General features: G+C 45.5%; 1 protein-coding gene across 1 annotated transcript in view; it reads right to left on the bottom strand.

The window, feature by feature from the left end:
- The window catches only part of ASXL1 (ASXL transcriptional regulator 1), a 39,564-nt gene extending 29,795 nt beyond the window's left edge, over window positions 1-9,769 (bottom strand). Inside the window, exon 1 of the mRNA XM_063147451.1 lies at window positions 9,514-9,769. Coding sequence (XP_063003521.1) covers window positions 9,514-9,573 — 60 coding nt within the window. The 5' untranslated portion in view covers window positions 9,574-9,769. The remainder of the gene's footprint in view (window positions 1-9,513) is intronic.
- Window positions 9,770-13,309: the final 3,540 nt, after the last annotated feature.

Here is a 13,309-nt window from a genome sequence, read left to right as displayed (position 1 = left end):
TGGAATCAGTTACCTAGGGAGGTTGTGGGCTCTCCCACACTAGAGGCATTCAAGAGGCAGCTGGACAACCATCTGTCAGGGATGCTTTAAGGTGGATTCCTGCATTGAGCAGGGGGTTGGACTCGATGGCGTTGTAGGCCCCTTCCAACTCTACTATTCTATGATTCATTATCATCAATGGGCAAATTCCTACTTGGGTTTTACTGTTTAACTGGATGAGACTAAAATCATAGAATAGCAGAGTTGAAAGGGGCCTCTAAGGTCATCAAGTCCAACACCCTGCTCTATGCAGGAATCTTGAAGGCCTCTGGAGTAGGAGGGCCCACAACCTCTGTAGGCAATTGGTTCCATTGTCGTACTGCTCTAACAGTCAGGAAGTTTTTCCTGATGTATAGCCCATGATTCTGTGTCCTGCACTCTGGGATGATCGAGAAGAGTATTTGAAGAGGGCTATCAGCCTTCTTTTCTCCAGGCTAAACATGTCCATTTCTTTCCTTCTCTCCTCAAAGGGCTTTGTTTCCAGACCCCTGATCATCCTGGTTGCCCTCCTCTGAACACGCTCCAGCTTGTCTGCGTCCTTCTGGAATTGTGGAGCCCAGAACTGGATGCAATACTCAAGATGAGGACTAACTAGAGCCAAATAGAGGGGAACCAGTACCTCGCCCAATCTGGAAGCTATACTTCTATTAATGCAGCCCAAAATAGCATTTGCCTTTCTTGCAGCCATATCGCACTGTTGGCTCCTATTCAGCTTGTAATCCACAACAATTCCAAGATCCTTCTCATTTGTAGCATTGCTAAGCCAAGTATCCCCCATCTTGTAACTGTGCCTTTGGTTTCTATTTCCTAAATGTAGAACTTGGCATTTATCCCTATTCAATTTCATTCTGCGGTTTTCAGCCCAGCACTTCAGCCTATCGGGATCACTTCGAAGTTTGTTTCTGTCTTCCAGGGTTTTAGCTATCCCACCCAATTTTGTGACATCTGCAAATTTGATAAGCGGATGACACAGCAGCCTTTCCAAGAAAGGGGAAGATTCTGGAAAGAATGAGAATTCACAAGCTGCCTTTTCTTCATTGGGGCTGCAGTATGAGGGTGAAAAGAGAGTTTATGTCGGGATTCCCTGAGGGTCGCAATGTTAAATATTTTCATAACTGAAATAAATACAAAAGCATCCTTGTAACAAAAATACTTTTTTGTTGACTTTATTCCTAAAAGAGTTCTTAATTTCACAACCAATGTACATAGTTCTAATTAAGTATATCGGAAATTGATATGACTCTGAGCCCATTGAATTCTTTGATTTGGGGTTGGCCCCATGTAAAACAGTCAAGATTGTGTATTTTAAAATACAGAAAATTGATATCTACCAAACCGTACCAGTTTCAGCCATCAAACCGTACCAGTTTCAGCCATGTACCTCTTAATGTTATTGGCTCCAAAAAGGCAATGCCCCCCCCCAAACATCCCCCCAACCTCTTTTCAGAGCCAATAATTAGTCATAAGGTACATGGACGAAACAAGTAGCATCTGTTGGGGAATACCAGGTATAATTCCAGGCTGTCCAACCTGGCTGACTTTGTTGGGGCACATCCCCTTTCTGACCCCTCCAAAAAGGGTACCGCTAATTACATCATAAGGTACATCCTAAACGTCCCAGCAGTTGCGCATAAGACAGGTAATTTTGGAGATAAAACTCTTTTGTAAGATGTCCAGATAGTAAAACTTTTTGTACCTTATGACATTTTTTTTTGACATAGGCTCTTGTACTATCCAGCTAAGAAAAGTCAGAAACTTTACTCACTTATATTGTCAGGACGCTGACAACCCAGCTTTGTTCACCCCTGTTCAGTCATATTAGTACCCGAGTCAAATCAAATCTTGAAGAAGTTTAAATTTTATTATATTTTTGAATTTCTATGTTACCCCATCCACAGAACTCAGGATAGCCCTGAAACCTTCTCCAAAAAAAGTTTTTAACATTCTTTTGGGAATGCACTAAACTTAAAAACGAAATCCAGGGACTATTGACTATTGTTGGGCAGCCACCAAGAAATCTAAAACCACAGGTAGCCACAGGAACTTGGTCATTTGCATCACTTGTTGCTACCTGGGATTAAGTGCTGCTATCCTTAACCTCCCAATACGTTTTGCAAGTGAAGTACAATGGTGTGAACTTGTGGGATGTGGTGTTAAATTTCAATAAGGCAACACTGGAGACAGGGCATGTATATAGGGCCACTAGTGATCTATCATCTTTAGTTTCCCAACCTTCCTTTAAGGCAGGGGTGGGCAACTCCAGATGTGGTCAGAACTGCAATTTCCATCAGTCCTAACTAGCACAGCCAATGGTGAGGGATGATGGAAGTAGCAGTCCAACGACACCTAGAGAGCCACATATTGCAAACCATTGCTCTAAGATCTCAAGGCAGCATGCACAGAATTATTTTACTATGCATGCCTACTCAACGGTAAGCTCTGTGTTCAATAGGACTTACTACCAGCTAAGTGTGAATAGGATTGCAGCTTCAATCTTCAAAACAACCCTAAGCGGTAACTAGGATGAGAGGGAGAGAGAGAGTGTGGCACCCAGTATGAAGCATGGGTAATTTGGGATTTGAATGCGGGACTCTGCAGTCCAACTCCAACATACTGCTCACTATATCACATTGACTCTCATAATTCCTACTAATACAATCAACTCAATTAACAGCTAAATATTATAATCTTATCTGCCTCCCCTTCAATATCTTCAAATTCAGGTATATATTATCAGGTAAACAGTCTTTTTTTTTTGGTGGTGGTGGTGGTGGTTTTCCAGGGAAAGATTTTGGTTGCCACCATCCCTGTCCCCTTCCTCCGCATCCTCTGGCATATGCAGGTAATTTGTGGAGAGGTGTTGTGTTATCTCTCCTTTCCACCAGGCTTCTGAGAAAGCCTAAAGCAGCACAGTAGTCTCTTGCTGCTTCCATGAAAGCAAGACATTGTAATTTTAAGCCAGCACTTGGGAAAATCAAAACAGTGACGGGAAAGTCAAAACAGTGATGGGAGTCTCAAACTGCTTCTTTCTGCAAAGCCTGGTACGCAGCGGCAAAAGCATTCTTCACTTCTCCCCCAAACTTCTGCAAGAGGATTTCGGAGGGGCATGATCTCTTATGCTCAACACAAAATGAGAGAGAACCCCTATGAGTTGTCTATGATGCCTAAATAACTCCTGAGAGAAAATGTCTTTCACTCCACATTAGGCATCTATCGGAATATCAGACAAGTCCCCATAATTATGTTTATGGTTGTCACTGGCAAGTGGGTGACTATTTTATGGACTCCTGCACATAGAAAAGATCTCATTTTATGAATACCTTTACCCTAAACTAATGCACAGACCCATACAAGTCAGTCACTAGTCAAGAGACATTCAAGTACACAGTTCAGAAAGGAAACCACTATTATTATTATTATTATTATTATTTATTTATATAGCACCATCAATGTACATGGTGCTGTACAGAGTAAAACAGTAAATAGCAAGACTCTGCCGCATAAGAGTTTCATCCTCAGTCAAGCAACATACAAATGACAAATCATCCAGTCAAAGCCATCTATAATGGGCACAGCTTTACAGATTCTTTTTTGAACTGGAAGAGAAACATTACTTCCTGAAACCAGTCCCTGAAAGTAGCAGTAAAAGCACACAGCTGCATAATCCATAGCCTGCAAAAAGCTGAGCATGTCGTTTGCAATGTCAGACTTCATTTCGACATTGCAGGGGCGGGGGGGGGGGGGGGGGGAGAGAGCTGTTGCCAGAATTTTGAGGAAATGTACTAATAGATGGGAATCTATTCCCCTAACATGTCTAACCATCTCCAATTCTCCACATTCCTCCTCATGCCTTCTCTTTTTGTATTTTTGGTAATGTGGACGAGAGGATTTTGTTGTTGTTTTAAAAGTATCATACGAACATAGGAAGCTGCCATATACTGAACCAGACCATTAGTCCATCTAGCCTAATTGTTATCCACGCTGAGTAGCAGCAGGTCTCCTAAAGCAGGATGCTTTAGGATGGATTCCTGCATTGAACAGGGGGTTGGACTCGATGGCCTTGTAGGCCCCTTCCAACTCTGCTATTCTATGATTCTTCACATGGGGAAGAAAGGGGATGCAAGTAACGACCATGTGGACACCCACCAAATCACGGGAGGTCCTGGTTCCTCTCTATTCGGCCCTGGTTAGGTCTCATCTAGAGTATTGCGTCCAGTTCTGGGCTCCACAATTCAAGGACGCAGACAAGCTGGAGCGTGTTCAGAGGAGGGCAACCAGGGTGATCAGGGGTCTGGAAACAAAGCCCTATGAAGAGAGACTGAAAGAACTGGGCATGTTTAGCCTGGAGAAGAGAAGATGGAGGGGAGACATGAGAGCACTCTTCAAATACTTAAAAGGTTGTAACACAGAGGAGGGCCAGGATCTCTTCTCGATCAGAGCAGGACATGGAATAACAGGCTCAAGTTACAGGAAGCCAGATTCCGGCTGGACATCAGGAAAATATTCCTGACTGTTAGAGCAGTACAACAATGGAACCAGTGACCTAGGGAGGTTGTGGGCTCTCCCACACTAAAGGCCTTCAAGAGGTAGCTGGACAACCATCTGTCGGGGATGCTTTAGGGTGGATTCCTGCATTGAGCAGAGGGTTGGACTCGATGGCCTTGTAGGTCCCTTCCAACTCTGCTATTCTATGATTCCACACAGGATTCTTTCCTAGCCCTACCTGGAGGAGCCAGGGAGTGACCCAGAGACATCCCACATGGAAAGCATGTGCTCTACCACTAAGTTACGGCCCCTCCCCAGAGTGCATCAAAAGTAGAAAGAAAAAAGAGATGCACCTCTAGTTACGATTTCACAATTCAGAAGGTTCTTAACCTGTTGGTTTATTATGGTTTTAATTTTTGTGAACCACCCAGAGAGCTTCGACTATTGGGCGGCATAAAAATGCAATAAATAAATAAATAAATAAGGCATAGAGAAGTCTTTTGCAACTACAAAGTAAATTCCTGAAATAAACATTTTTCAGAATATAAATCAGCCTGCTCTCAGGAATCATTGGAAAGTATTGAATCTTCAGATTACTCTTTGCACAATCCTACACATGTTTACTTGGAAGTAAGCCCTACTATATTTAAAGGGGCTTACACCCAATGCGTTCACAGGATTTTTCCAGAGGTGAAACGCTACTCACTTGTCTACTCCTAATGACACCACATAATTAATTCGTTAAGCCTCTGACAAAGCAAGCCAGAAATTCTGTCCATATCTAGAGGGGAGATATTTTAAAATAGATATTAAGAAATCTAATCAACGCCCACTAACTGTTGGCAGCTTTTTCAGAGTGAACGCCTTCTTCTCTTACTTCCATAAATGGAAACACTCATACGTACACGTGCACTCACCTCCAAGAGTGCACACTCATCCTCTAAACCAGCGGTTCTCAACCTGTTGGTCGGGACCCCTTTGGGGGTCGAATGACCCTTTCACAGGGGTCGCCTAAGACCATCGGAAAACACATATTTCCGATGGTTTAGGAAACTGTTTTGACTGAACTATGTCATGTATCATATTTTGTATTATTAAAGCTATTGTTATGTATTATTTTCATTAGCAAACCATCCCATGACAATGGATCGTGTAGAGAAGAACGAAAATAATTTTATGGTTGGGGGTCACCACAACATGAGGAACTGTATTAAAGGGTCGCAGCATTAGGAAGGTTGAGAACCACTGCTCTAAACCATAACATAAGATTCAATCACTGTATCTTCCTCACATCTGTCTAGTAGTATGAACAAGAATATGGAATTGAGGAGAGCTACTTTCTTCTGAAAAATAACGTTCTCTGCACATAGAAAGACCTTGTGAAAAATCTACTCTTGAACAAAAGGAGAAGCAGGCTTCCTCCATGTTTGAAGGAAGTCTCTTCCTTATAAAAGGCAGACAGGAATGCCATCTGGGAATCATAGTATTTCAATATATGCCTTACAGAAAAAGAGAGCAAGAGAAAATGGTAAGTCATCTATTCTCACAGAACTTCCCTCATAATGGGGAAAATGCTGTCATGCTTTAGGAAGCAGCCCTTCCCTCACTTGAATATGGAAATATGATTCCCAGCTTCTACCCAGATGTAGCATTCTGCAGCTTAAACACAGGGGCAGCCAGACACTTATATAGGAATGACCCAATGATGTTGTAGCCCATTGTCTTACCTTCCTCCTCTCCCTCCCCACATACCACTTGTGAAGAAGAACCAGAGTCCTCTTTGCTACAGCCAATGGGGGGAGTAAGAATGGGAGAATTTCTTGAGCCAGCAACATTTCCCATTTGATACCTTGTTGCCTCAAAAAACAGAGCCTATCACTGACTGGGTTCAGACAACATGATAACCAATGGTGGTTTAAATAGTCGACGGTTGGTTATTTAACACACCATGGATTATCGTGTTGTGGGAAGGGAGTTTTTAAACTAACAGTTGGTTGTTTGGCCGGAATAACCAACGCAAATAACCAACATTGTGCAGAGTTGGCAATTTGAACCACTATTGGCTATCATGTTGTGTGGAGGACACCGTTGGTTATTTCCTTAGCCACCGTTGGCTATTTCATCAGCCACAGAGTCGCAAGAGAAGGGCGGTTAAAGCAGTGGCTGCCACTCTTGTCCAGCTGGCAGGTAAGGTTTTCGGCAACAATGGATGATACGACACTAGCAGGAGGACTGAGGTGGGAGAGAAAGTAAGTGAGTCAACTCAGCATGGACTAATAGTCAACTCAACACTGATCCTAATCCACATCACGGTTGATTATCATCATATTATGTGGGTGTAGCCCTAGATAAACAACTGTGGAGTTGATTATTATCCCACCATTGACTATTTATTTATTTCATTTTTATACCGCCCAATAGCCAAAGCTATTGAGACAAACTATATAGCGTTGTCTGAATGCAGCCACTGTCTAAGGCAGGAGCTGAGAATCTATTTGGGAAAGTCAGCTGGAAATGGCAACAGCTGGGCAATTTTGATGTGTGGAAACACAGAGATGTATCCTGGTCAGTCTGAAGATGTGAACATGTGTGTACCCGTTTTCATGGCCTTAAAAAGGCCACATTAACCAATTGTAAGGAATTCCTCAGTCCTGCCTCTACCCTACCATTTTTGTCTACAAATTGCTACTCCAAGGGAAGCATCTACTCTCTTCATATTGTGGGAAAGGGTTATCACAATTTTTGAAAGCACTGTTCCCCATAATGAAGTGTCTCTGTCCTTAAGTATCCTAGATAACCTGCACGAACACGTTAATGACACTTTATGTGTCCACTCTTTCTATTGCTTGTATACCAAAAGCGAGAAACAGCATCAATCTTTGGAAACCCTATATGATTTTGCTCTGCTCACCAAATTGATACAGAGTGACTAAGTGGTGACCCCATGTGAGGATTTGCAAAAACTCTCCACCATGCCTGTTTGTGAGATAACACATATCCCTTCCCATTCTCTTAGCTCTCTGTCCATTCCCACAAGAACATATTGGAATGGAATAAGTCCTATGCAATACAGCGATCTCTTTTCTCATACAGAGAAAAGTTTCAATTAGGGTCTGGCTTTGAATTTGGAAGTTAATTTTCCCACACTGACCCAGACAGAACTGCCTCTTCTGCAGCCCTCCAGCTATCTCTTCAGCGAATTCCCTTCTGCCACATGGTACCTTGCCTCTGGCGTGAAGATTTCTGTATAACTCACTCCAACACCTATAACGTAGGTGAATTCCTTTCACTCTGAGTGAGGGGGCTAGATAGACAGCAAATGAACCACAAATCCCCAATACACTGAGGAGTTTCTCAATACACAAATGGAATCCCAGACCAATGTATCATTATTTCCTGACAGTGGGGGTTCAATTTCAGTTGCCATCCAAGGTTGTTGAAAGGATTACAACTAGATAAGACACTCTGAACACTTGAAAGTGCTATGTAAATATTGTGTTGTTGTTACTTCTCCCTATTATATGGAGAACCAAAATGTTATTTGTTATCGTTTTGTGGAAGAACACACAACACTGCTAACACAGCTTTCATGGGGATCAGAGAAATCCCAGCTACCTAGAACTGTGCTGGTAGGCTGAAGCGCTTCTTCACAGGGCCAGGCTACTGACGCTGACCAACTGCCCATTTCCAAAGGCTGGGCCTCGATATTTCAGCGTTTACCTCTCCTTCCATACAAGCGCTATCCAGTTACCTTACGCTCATCCTTACGGAAATGCTCCTTTGACACCTACTCACTTGGGCGCCCATCAGTGAGCACTAAGGGAGGTTTTCTGCATGATTCCAGGCCCCATTCTATTGAAAAGGCCTTCATGGAGATGCCTTTATGGTAAGGATCGGGGGGGGGGGAATATTTTATTTATTTATTTTATTACATTTACCATATTTCTTCGATTGTAAGACGCCATCGATTGTAAGACGCAAACTAATTTCAGTACCACCAAAAAAAAAAAAAACACCCCAAGACAAACCCGCGATTCTAAGACGCACCCCGTTTTTAGAGAAGTTTATATGGGGAAGAAAGCGCGTCTTAGAATTGAAAAAAGGTATATCCCATGTTTTTTCCTCCAAGGAACCCAAGGCGGTGTACATAACCCTCCTCCTCTCCATGTTATCCTCACAACAACAACAACAACCCTGAGAGGTAAAAAAAGAAAAAAAAATCTTTTCTTTTTTCTAAAGCTTTTAAAACTTGATTTTGATCTGACTTTTAGACTGTTAGTTTTACTCTCCCCTGTGCCTGTTTGGTGCATTCTCTTCCCCTTCTTATTGTTTTATTATGATTTTATTAGAATGTAAGCCTATGCGGCAGGGTCTTGCTATTTTATTGTTTTGCTCTGTACAGCACCATATGCACTGAGGGTGCTATATAAATAAATAAATAAATAATAGGTAAGTTGGGCTGAGAGAGTCTGTGAATGGCCCAAAGCCACCCAGTGGGTTTCCATGGCTGGATGAGGACTAGAACCCGGATCTCCAAGTCCGACACCTTAGCCACTACACCACACTGGCCCTACATTTCGGCATAGCAGTTGCTTCCTTCTCTCCATGGAGCTCCATCACCACACTATGGGAGGTAAATGGGAAGGGAGGGAGAAGGAGGAGGAGAGAAGAAACGTAACACCTTTCCCCCCTCTGGCCTTTCAGCATCCCTCCCTCCCCCTCCCTCCTTTATAACCTTTGTAAACCACCCAGAGAGCTTCGGCTATGGGGCTGTATATAAATGTAATAAATAAATGAATATAAAGAGAAGCCCCCCCACTCTCCCCAGTGGCAAGGAAGGGTCTCTCTGCCATATGTGCCCCTCAGAAAACGGGGGGTGGGGGTGGACACCCCATAACCACTGGGACCGCATGGGTATGGGGGGGAAGCCTCTCTGCACCCCCCAACCCCCCCACACACACGCCGCCGTCCCCCCCCCCCTTCTCTCACCAGGCGGGCGGCCTCGGCCCACGTGCGCTCCTTCTTCCTCCTCTGCTTCATCTCCTTCATCTTCGTCCGAGAAGGGGGGGAGGGGAAATACAAAACGACGGTGGCGGGAGGGGGAGGGGCGCCCCGAAGGCAGGCGGGAGCGGGGGAGGGGAAGAGAGAGAGAGATTGAGAGAGAAAGAGAGAGAGAGAGAGAGAGAGCGAAGAGCGAGGGAGGCGACGGGGGCGCGCGCGCGCGGGGCCGACCGTTACTCAGGCGCGGCTGCGGTGAGGGGGAGGGGCGGGGCCGTCGGTCGGTCGGGGGCGCGCGCGCGCGTGTGAGCGGCTGAGGCTGGGGGGCAAGAGAGGCCCAAGGGCGGCGGCGGCGGCGGCGGCGGCGGCGCGCGCTAAGGAATGCCGGCGGCGCTGTTGCTGTGGCGGCGGCGGCAGCAGCGGCTCAGGCCCGACATAACAACGGGGGAGGTCAAAGGTCTTCGAAGGGGTGGGCGGGAAAGGAGAAAGAAGGGAGGAGGGACGGACGGAGCGAGAGAAGGGAGCAGCCCACGACGGAGGCGCGCCAGGGCTCGGACGGTGGCCGCGGAGGCACAATCCCCCCCACACACTTCCTCCTCAGAGCAAAAAGAGGCGCGAGCGGGAGGGCAGGGAGGGGTGGCGGGAGGGCTTTTGGAGGAAAACAAACCGCGGTGGATGGCGGGACACGTAGTCCGGAGGAAGAATAGGCGGGAACCCGCTCTGAAAGGAAAGCTACAACTCCCAGAATGCAATGCGCCGGGGCAAGGGTGGGGGGGACGGGGAGCGAATCACCGCGCTGCTGAGACAGGGTTGCCGCAGTGCATGATGGGTCCTGCCGTAAAAGCACTCCGGGGTGGGGCTGAATACATCCGGGTACTTGCGGCGAGGCCTGGCTTGACTTGCCCGTCTCTGGCTCCTTGCGAAGGGCACCTGAGGCACCGACAGCCGCAAAGTAGCGATCGAGCTTCCTCACGCTGCCCTCCGGATGCGGGGGCACTACAAGTCCCATCATCCCCACCCACCCCAGCTAGCACGGCCGTGAACGACAGGATATGAAGGGCGGTCTTCCCCCGCCCCCCCCGACCTGGCGCTCTCCGGGTGCGGCGCGACTACAGATCCCATCATCCCCCAGAATCGGCATGGCTGAGGGGTGACGGGGCTTGTAGTCCCAGCACATCCGGAGGGCGCCAGGTTGGGGAAAGTGGATGCCCTGACTAGGGGGGCTCAGAGCTCGTCTTATTAATTTATTTTATTTATTTTATTTATTACGTTTCTATACCGCCCAATAGCCGGAACTCTCTGGGCGGTTCACAAAAATTTAAAACATTCAAAGTATAAAACCATCATATAAAATACAGTATAAAAGCTCAACCAGATAAAAACAGCAGCAATGCAAAATTACAGATTTAAAACACTGAGTTAAAATTTATTTATAGACTGTTAAAATGCTGGGAGAATAAAAAGGTCTTCACCGGGCATCTAAAGGCATATAATGGAGGTGCAAATGCATCACCTCCCTCTATCCGCTTTTCTAAGCTAAAGATCCGGAAACATTAATAATAATAATAAATTTATTTCTTACCCACCTCTCCATTTTGATCGAGGCGGGGAACAACAGGAAGTATAAAATACTGATTAAAAACATAGTATACATTCTTAAAACATCCTAGAAACACACTAAAAGCATCTTTTCCTCATAAGGGAGTTGCACCAGCTGCTTGCTCATTTTGGCTGCCCTTTTCCAGCTCTGCATTATCCCTTTTTGAGGTTGAGTGGCCATAACTGTGCACCGGATTCCTAATGCAGCCACATCATAGGGTTGTATAAAAGCATGGTGATATTGGCAATTATATTCCTTTCCTAACAATTTCCAGCATGGGATTTGCCAGGCGGATCCAGTCGCTCAGGTCGGGAGGTGCAAAATTCAGCTTTTCCCACTAGCACCACCAATAGTACCTAAATGTCTGTTTTGCCCACCGCCGCCATTTGCAAACGGCTGCCATTTACTCCTATGGGGAAAAGACAAAGTACTACTCTTGTATCCTGTGAGTGGGAGAACCTTACCCACCAACCCCTTAGCCTGGCTGAACTGCCACCGTGGCAGAAACCTCCAAAGGAAGCAGGAATACTTTTTCCTGAACCTATGCAGGCTTGTAGGAAAGGCAATGTTTCCAACACTTCAGCCATCTTCCAAAAAGAGACCCTGGAACTACATTGGAAAGGAAAGAGGCTTCTTTCCCTATTTGGAACAACATTCCAGGGTGGAGGATTGAGGCCATGTGCAAGTTTGGGGGAACAGGGTCAGGTGAGTCTTGAAAAGCAGACCAGGTCCTGCTCAGAGGCAATGGCCCGAATAACTGATGGGACTCATTGCAATCACTGGTGAGAAGCACCTTTTTGGTTACTCATGCATTAGCTCCAAGCTAGACTATGCCTTATCTACAACTACCTTTGAAGATGGAATTTCAACTGATGCAAAATACATCTGCCCCGCATGTTGGAGGGAAGGCCATGAAATCAGAACGTGTGATAGCGATTTTGTTCCAATTGCACTGGCTACCAGTGTGTTTCAGGATCCAATTCAAAGTGTGCTGGTGCTAACTTGAGTTGGGACCAGCTTAGCTTAAGGACCCCCTTTAATCACATGATCCTGCCTGTACTTTAAGATCAGTTTCTAAGGTCTTGCTCATGTGCCCTACCAGTAAGATCAATTTGGTTGGCGGGCAAGAGAGACAGGGTCTTCTTGGGGGTGGCCAGTGGCTGTGGAACTCCCTTCCAAATGAATTGGCTCCTTCAGTCCATGCTTTCAAACAGATGTTAAAAACCCCTCTCCCTGGTTGCTTTTCCTTAATGCGTTTTTAGGTCATGCGGCTTTGAGGGCCCCCCATGCTGCATTGCTTTCTATATTAAAATCTAATGGTTTCATTTAGACCTACAATGTCTCCTTCATGTACAATTATTTGATGTGTCAATTTTTCTCTCTGACTTTACACTGTTGGTTTTGCCCTACCCTGTGCCTGTTTACACTTCCCTGTGCCTGTTTGCATTCTCCTTCCCTCTTTATTGTTTACTACAACTTATTAGATTGTAAGCCTATGCGGCAGGGTCTTGCTATTTACTGTGTTATCTGTACAGCACCATGTACATTGATGGTGCTATATAAATAAATAATAATAATAATAATAATAATACGTATCGTCTCTATTGTCCACACTTCACAAAAGCACAGCCTCAAATGCCAGCCTGTTCAGACAACACGTTTCTCAACTGTGGTTTTAGAACTCCACAGTGGAGTTTTTATACCACCGTTGAGAAATGAGTTGTCTGGCAGGAAAACTCCACACAACAGCGGAGGTTTTTTTGGAAAACACTCCACAGAGAATATCCACGCTGTCCAGAGGAGAGTTCCTGCACAACCGTTGTGTTGTGTGGTGGGCTCTGTGGAGTTTTCTGTTGAGTTGACTTCTCCCACTGGCTACAGAGTTCCCTGGCAAGAGCGGCAAAAGGAGCGAGTGCTGCTCTAGGAGAGCTGCCAGGATTGTTTTTTTGCAGCAATGGCTGATGGGATACTATTGGGAGGACCAGGGAGGAGAGCGGGTGATTTGTCAATCAAATGTTGCAATGGATTTTATTCAACTCCACAGTAGCCTACAGTCACACAACAGTGGACTGTGTGGGTAGCACCCCACGGAACTCAATCTTTGAGTGGAGTTTTCACACTGTGTTGACTGAACTGAGCCTGAAACTACTTTCAATCAATAAATAAAAATAACTAGAAGCAAGGGGG

The sequence above is a fragment of the Elgaria multicarinata genome, chromosome 1, assembly GCF_023053635.1.
Source record: "Elgaria multicarinata webbii isolate HBS135686 ecotype San Diego chromosome 1, rElgMul1.1.pri, whole genome shotgun sequence".
Taxonomy (NCBI): domain Eukaryota; kingdom Metazoa; phylum Chordata; class Lepidosauria; order Squamata; family Anguidae; genus Elgaria; species Elgaria multicarinata.
The sequence above is the reverse complement of the archived record's forward strand: the minus strand, read 5'-3'. Positions and strand labels throughout refer to the sequence as shown.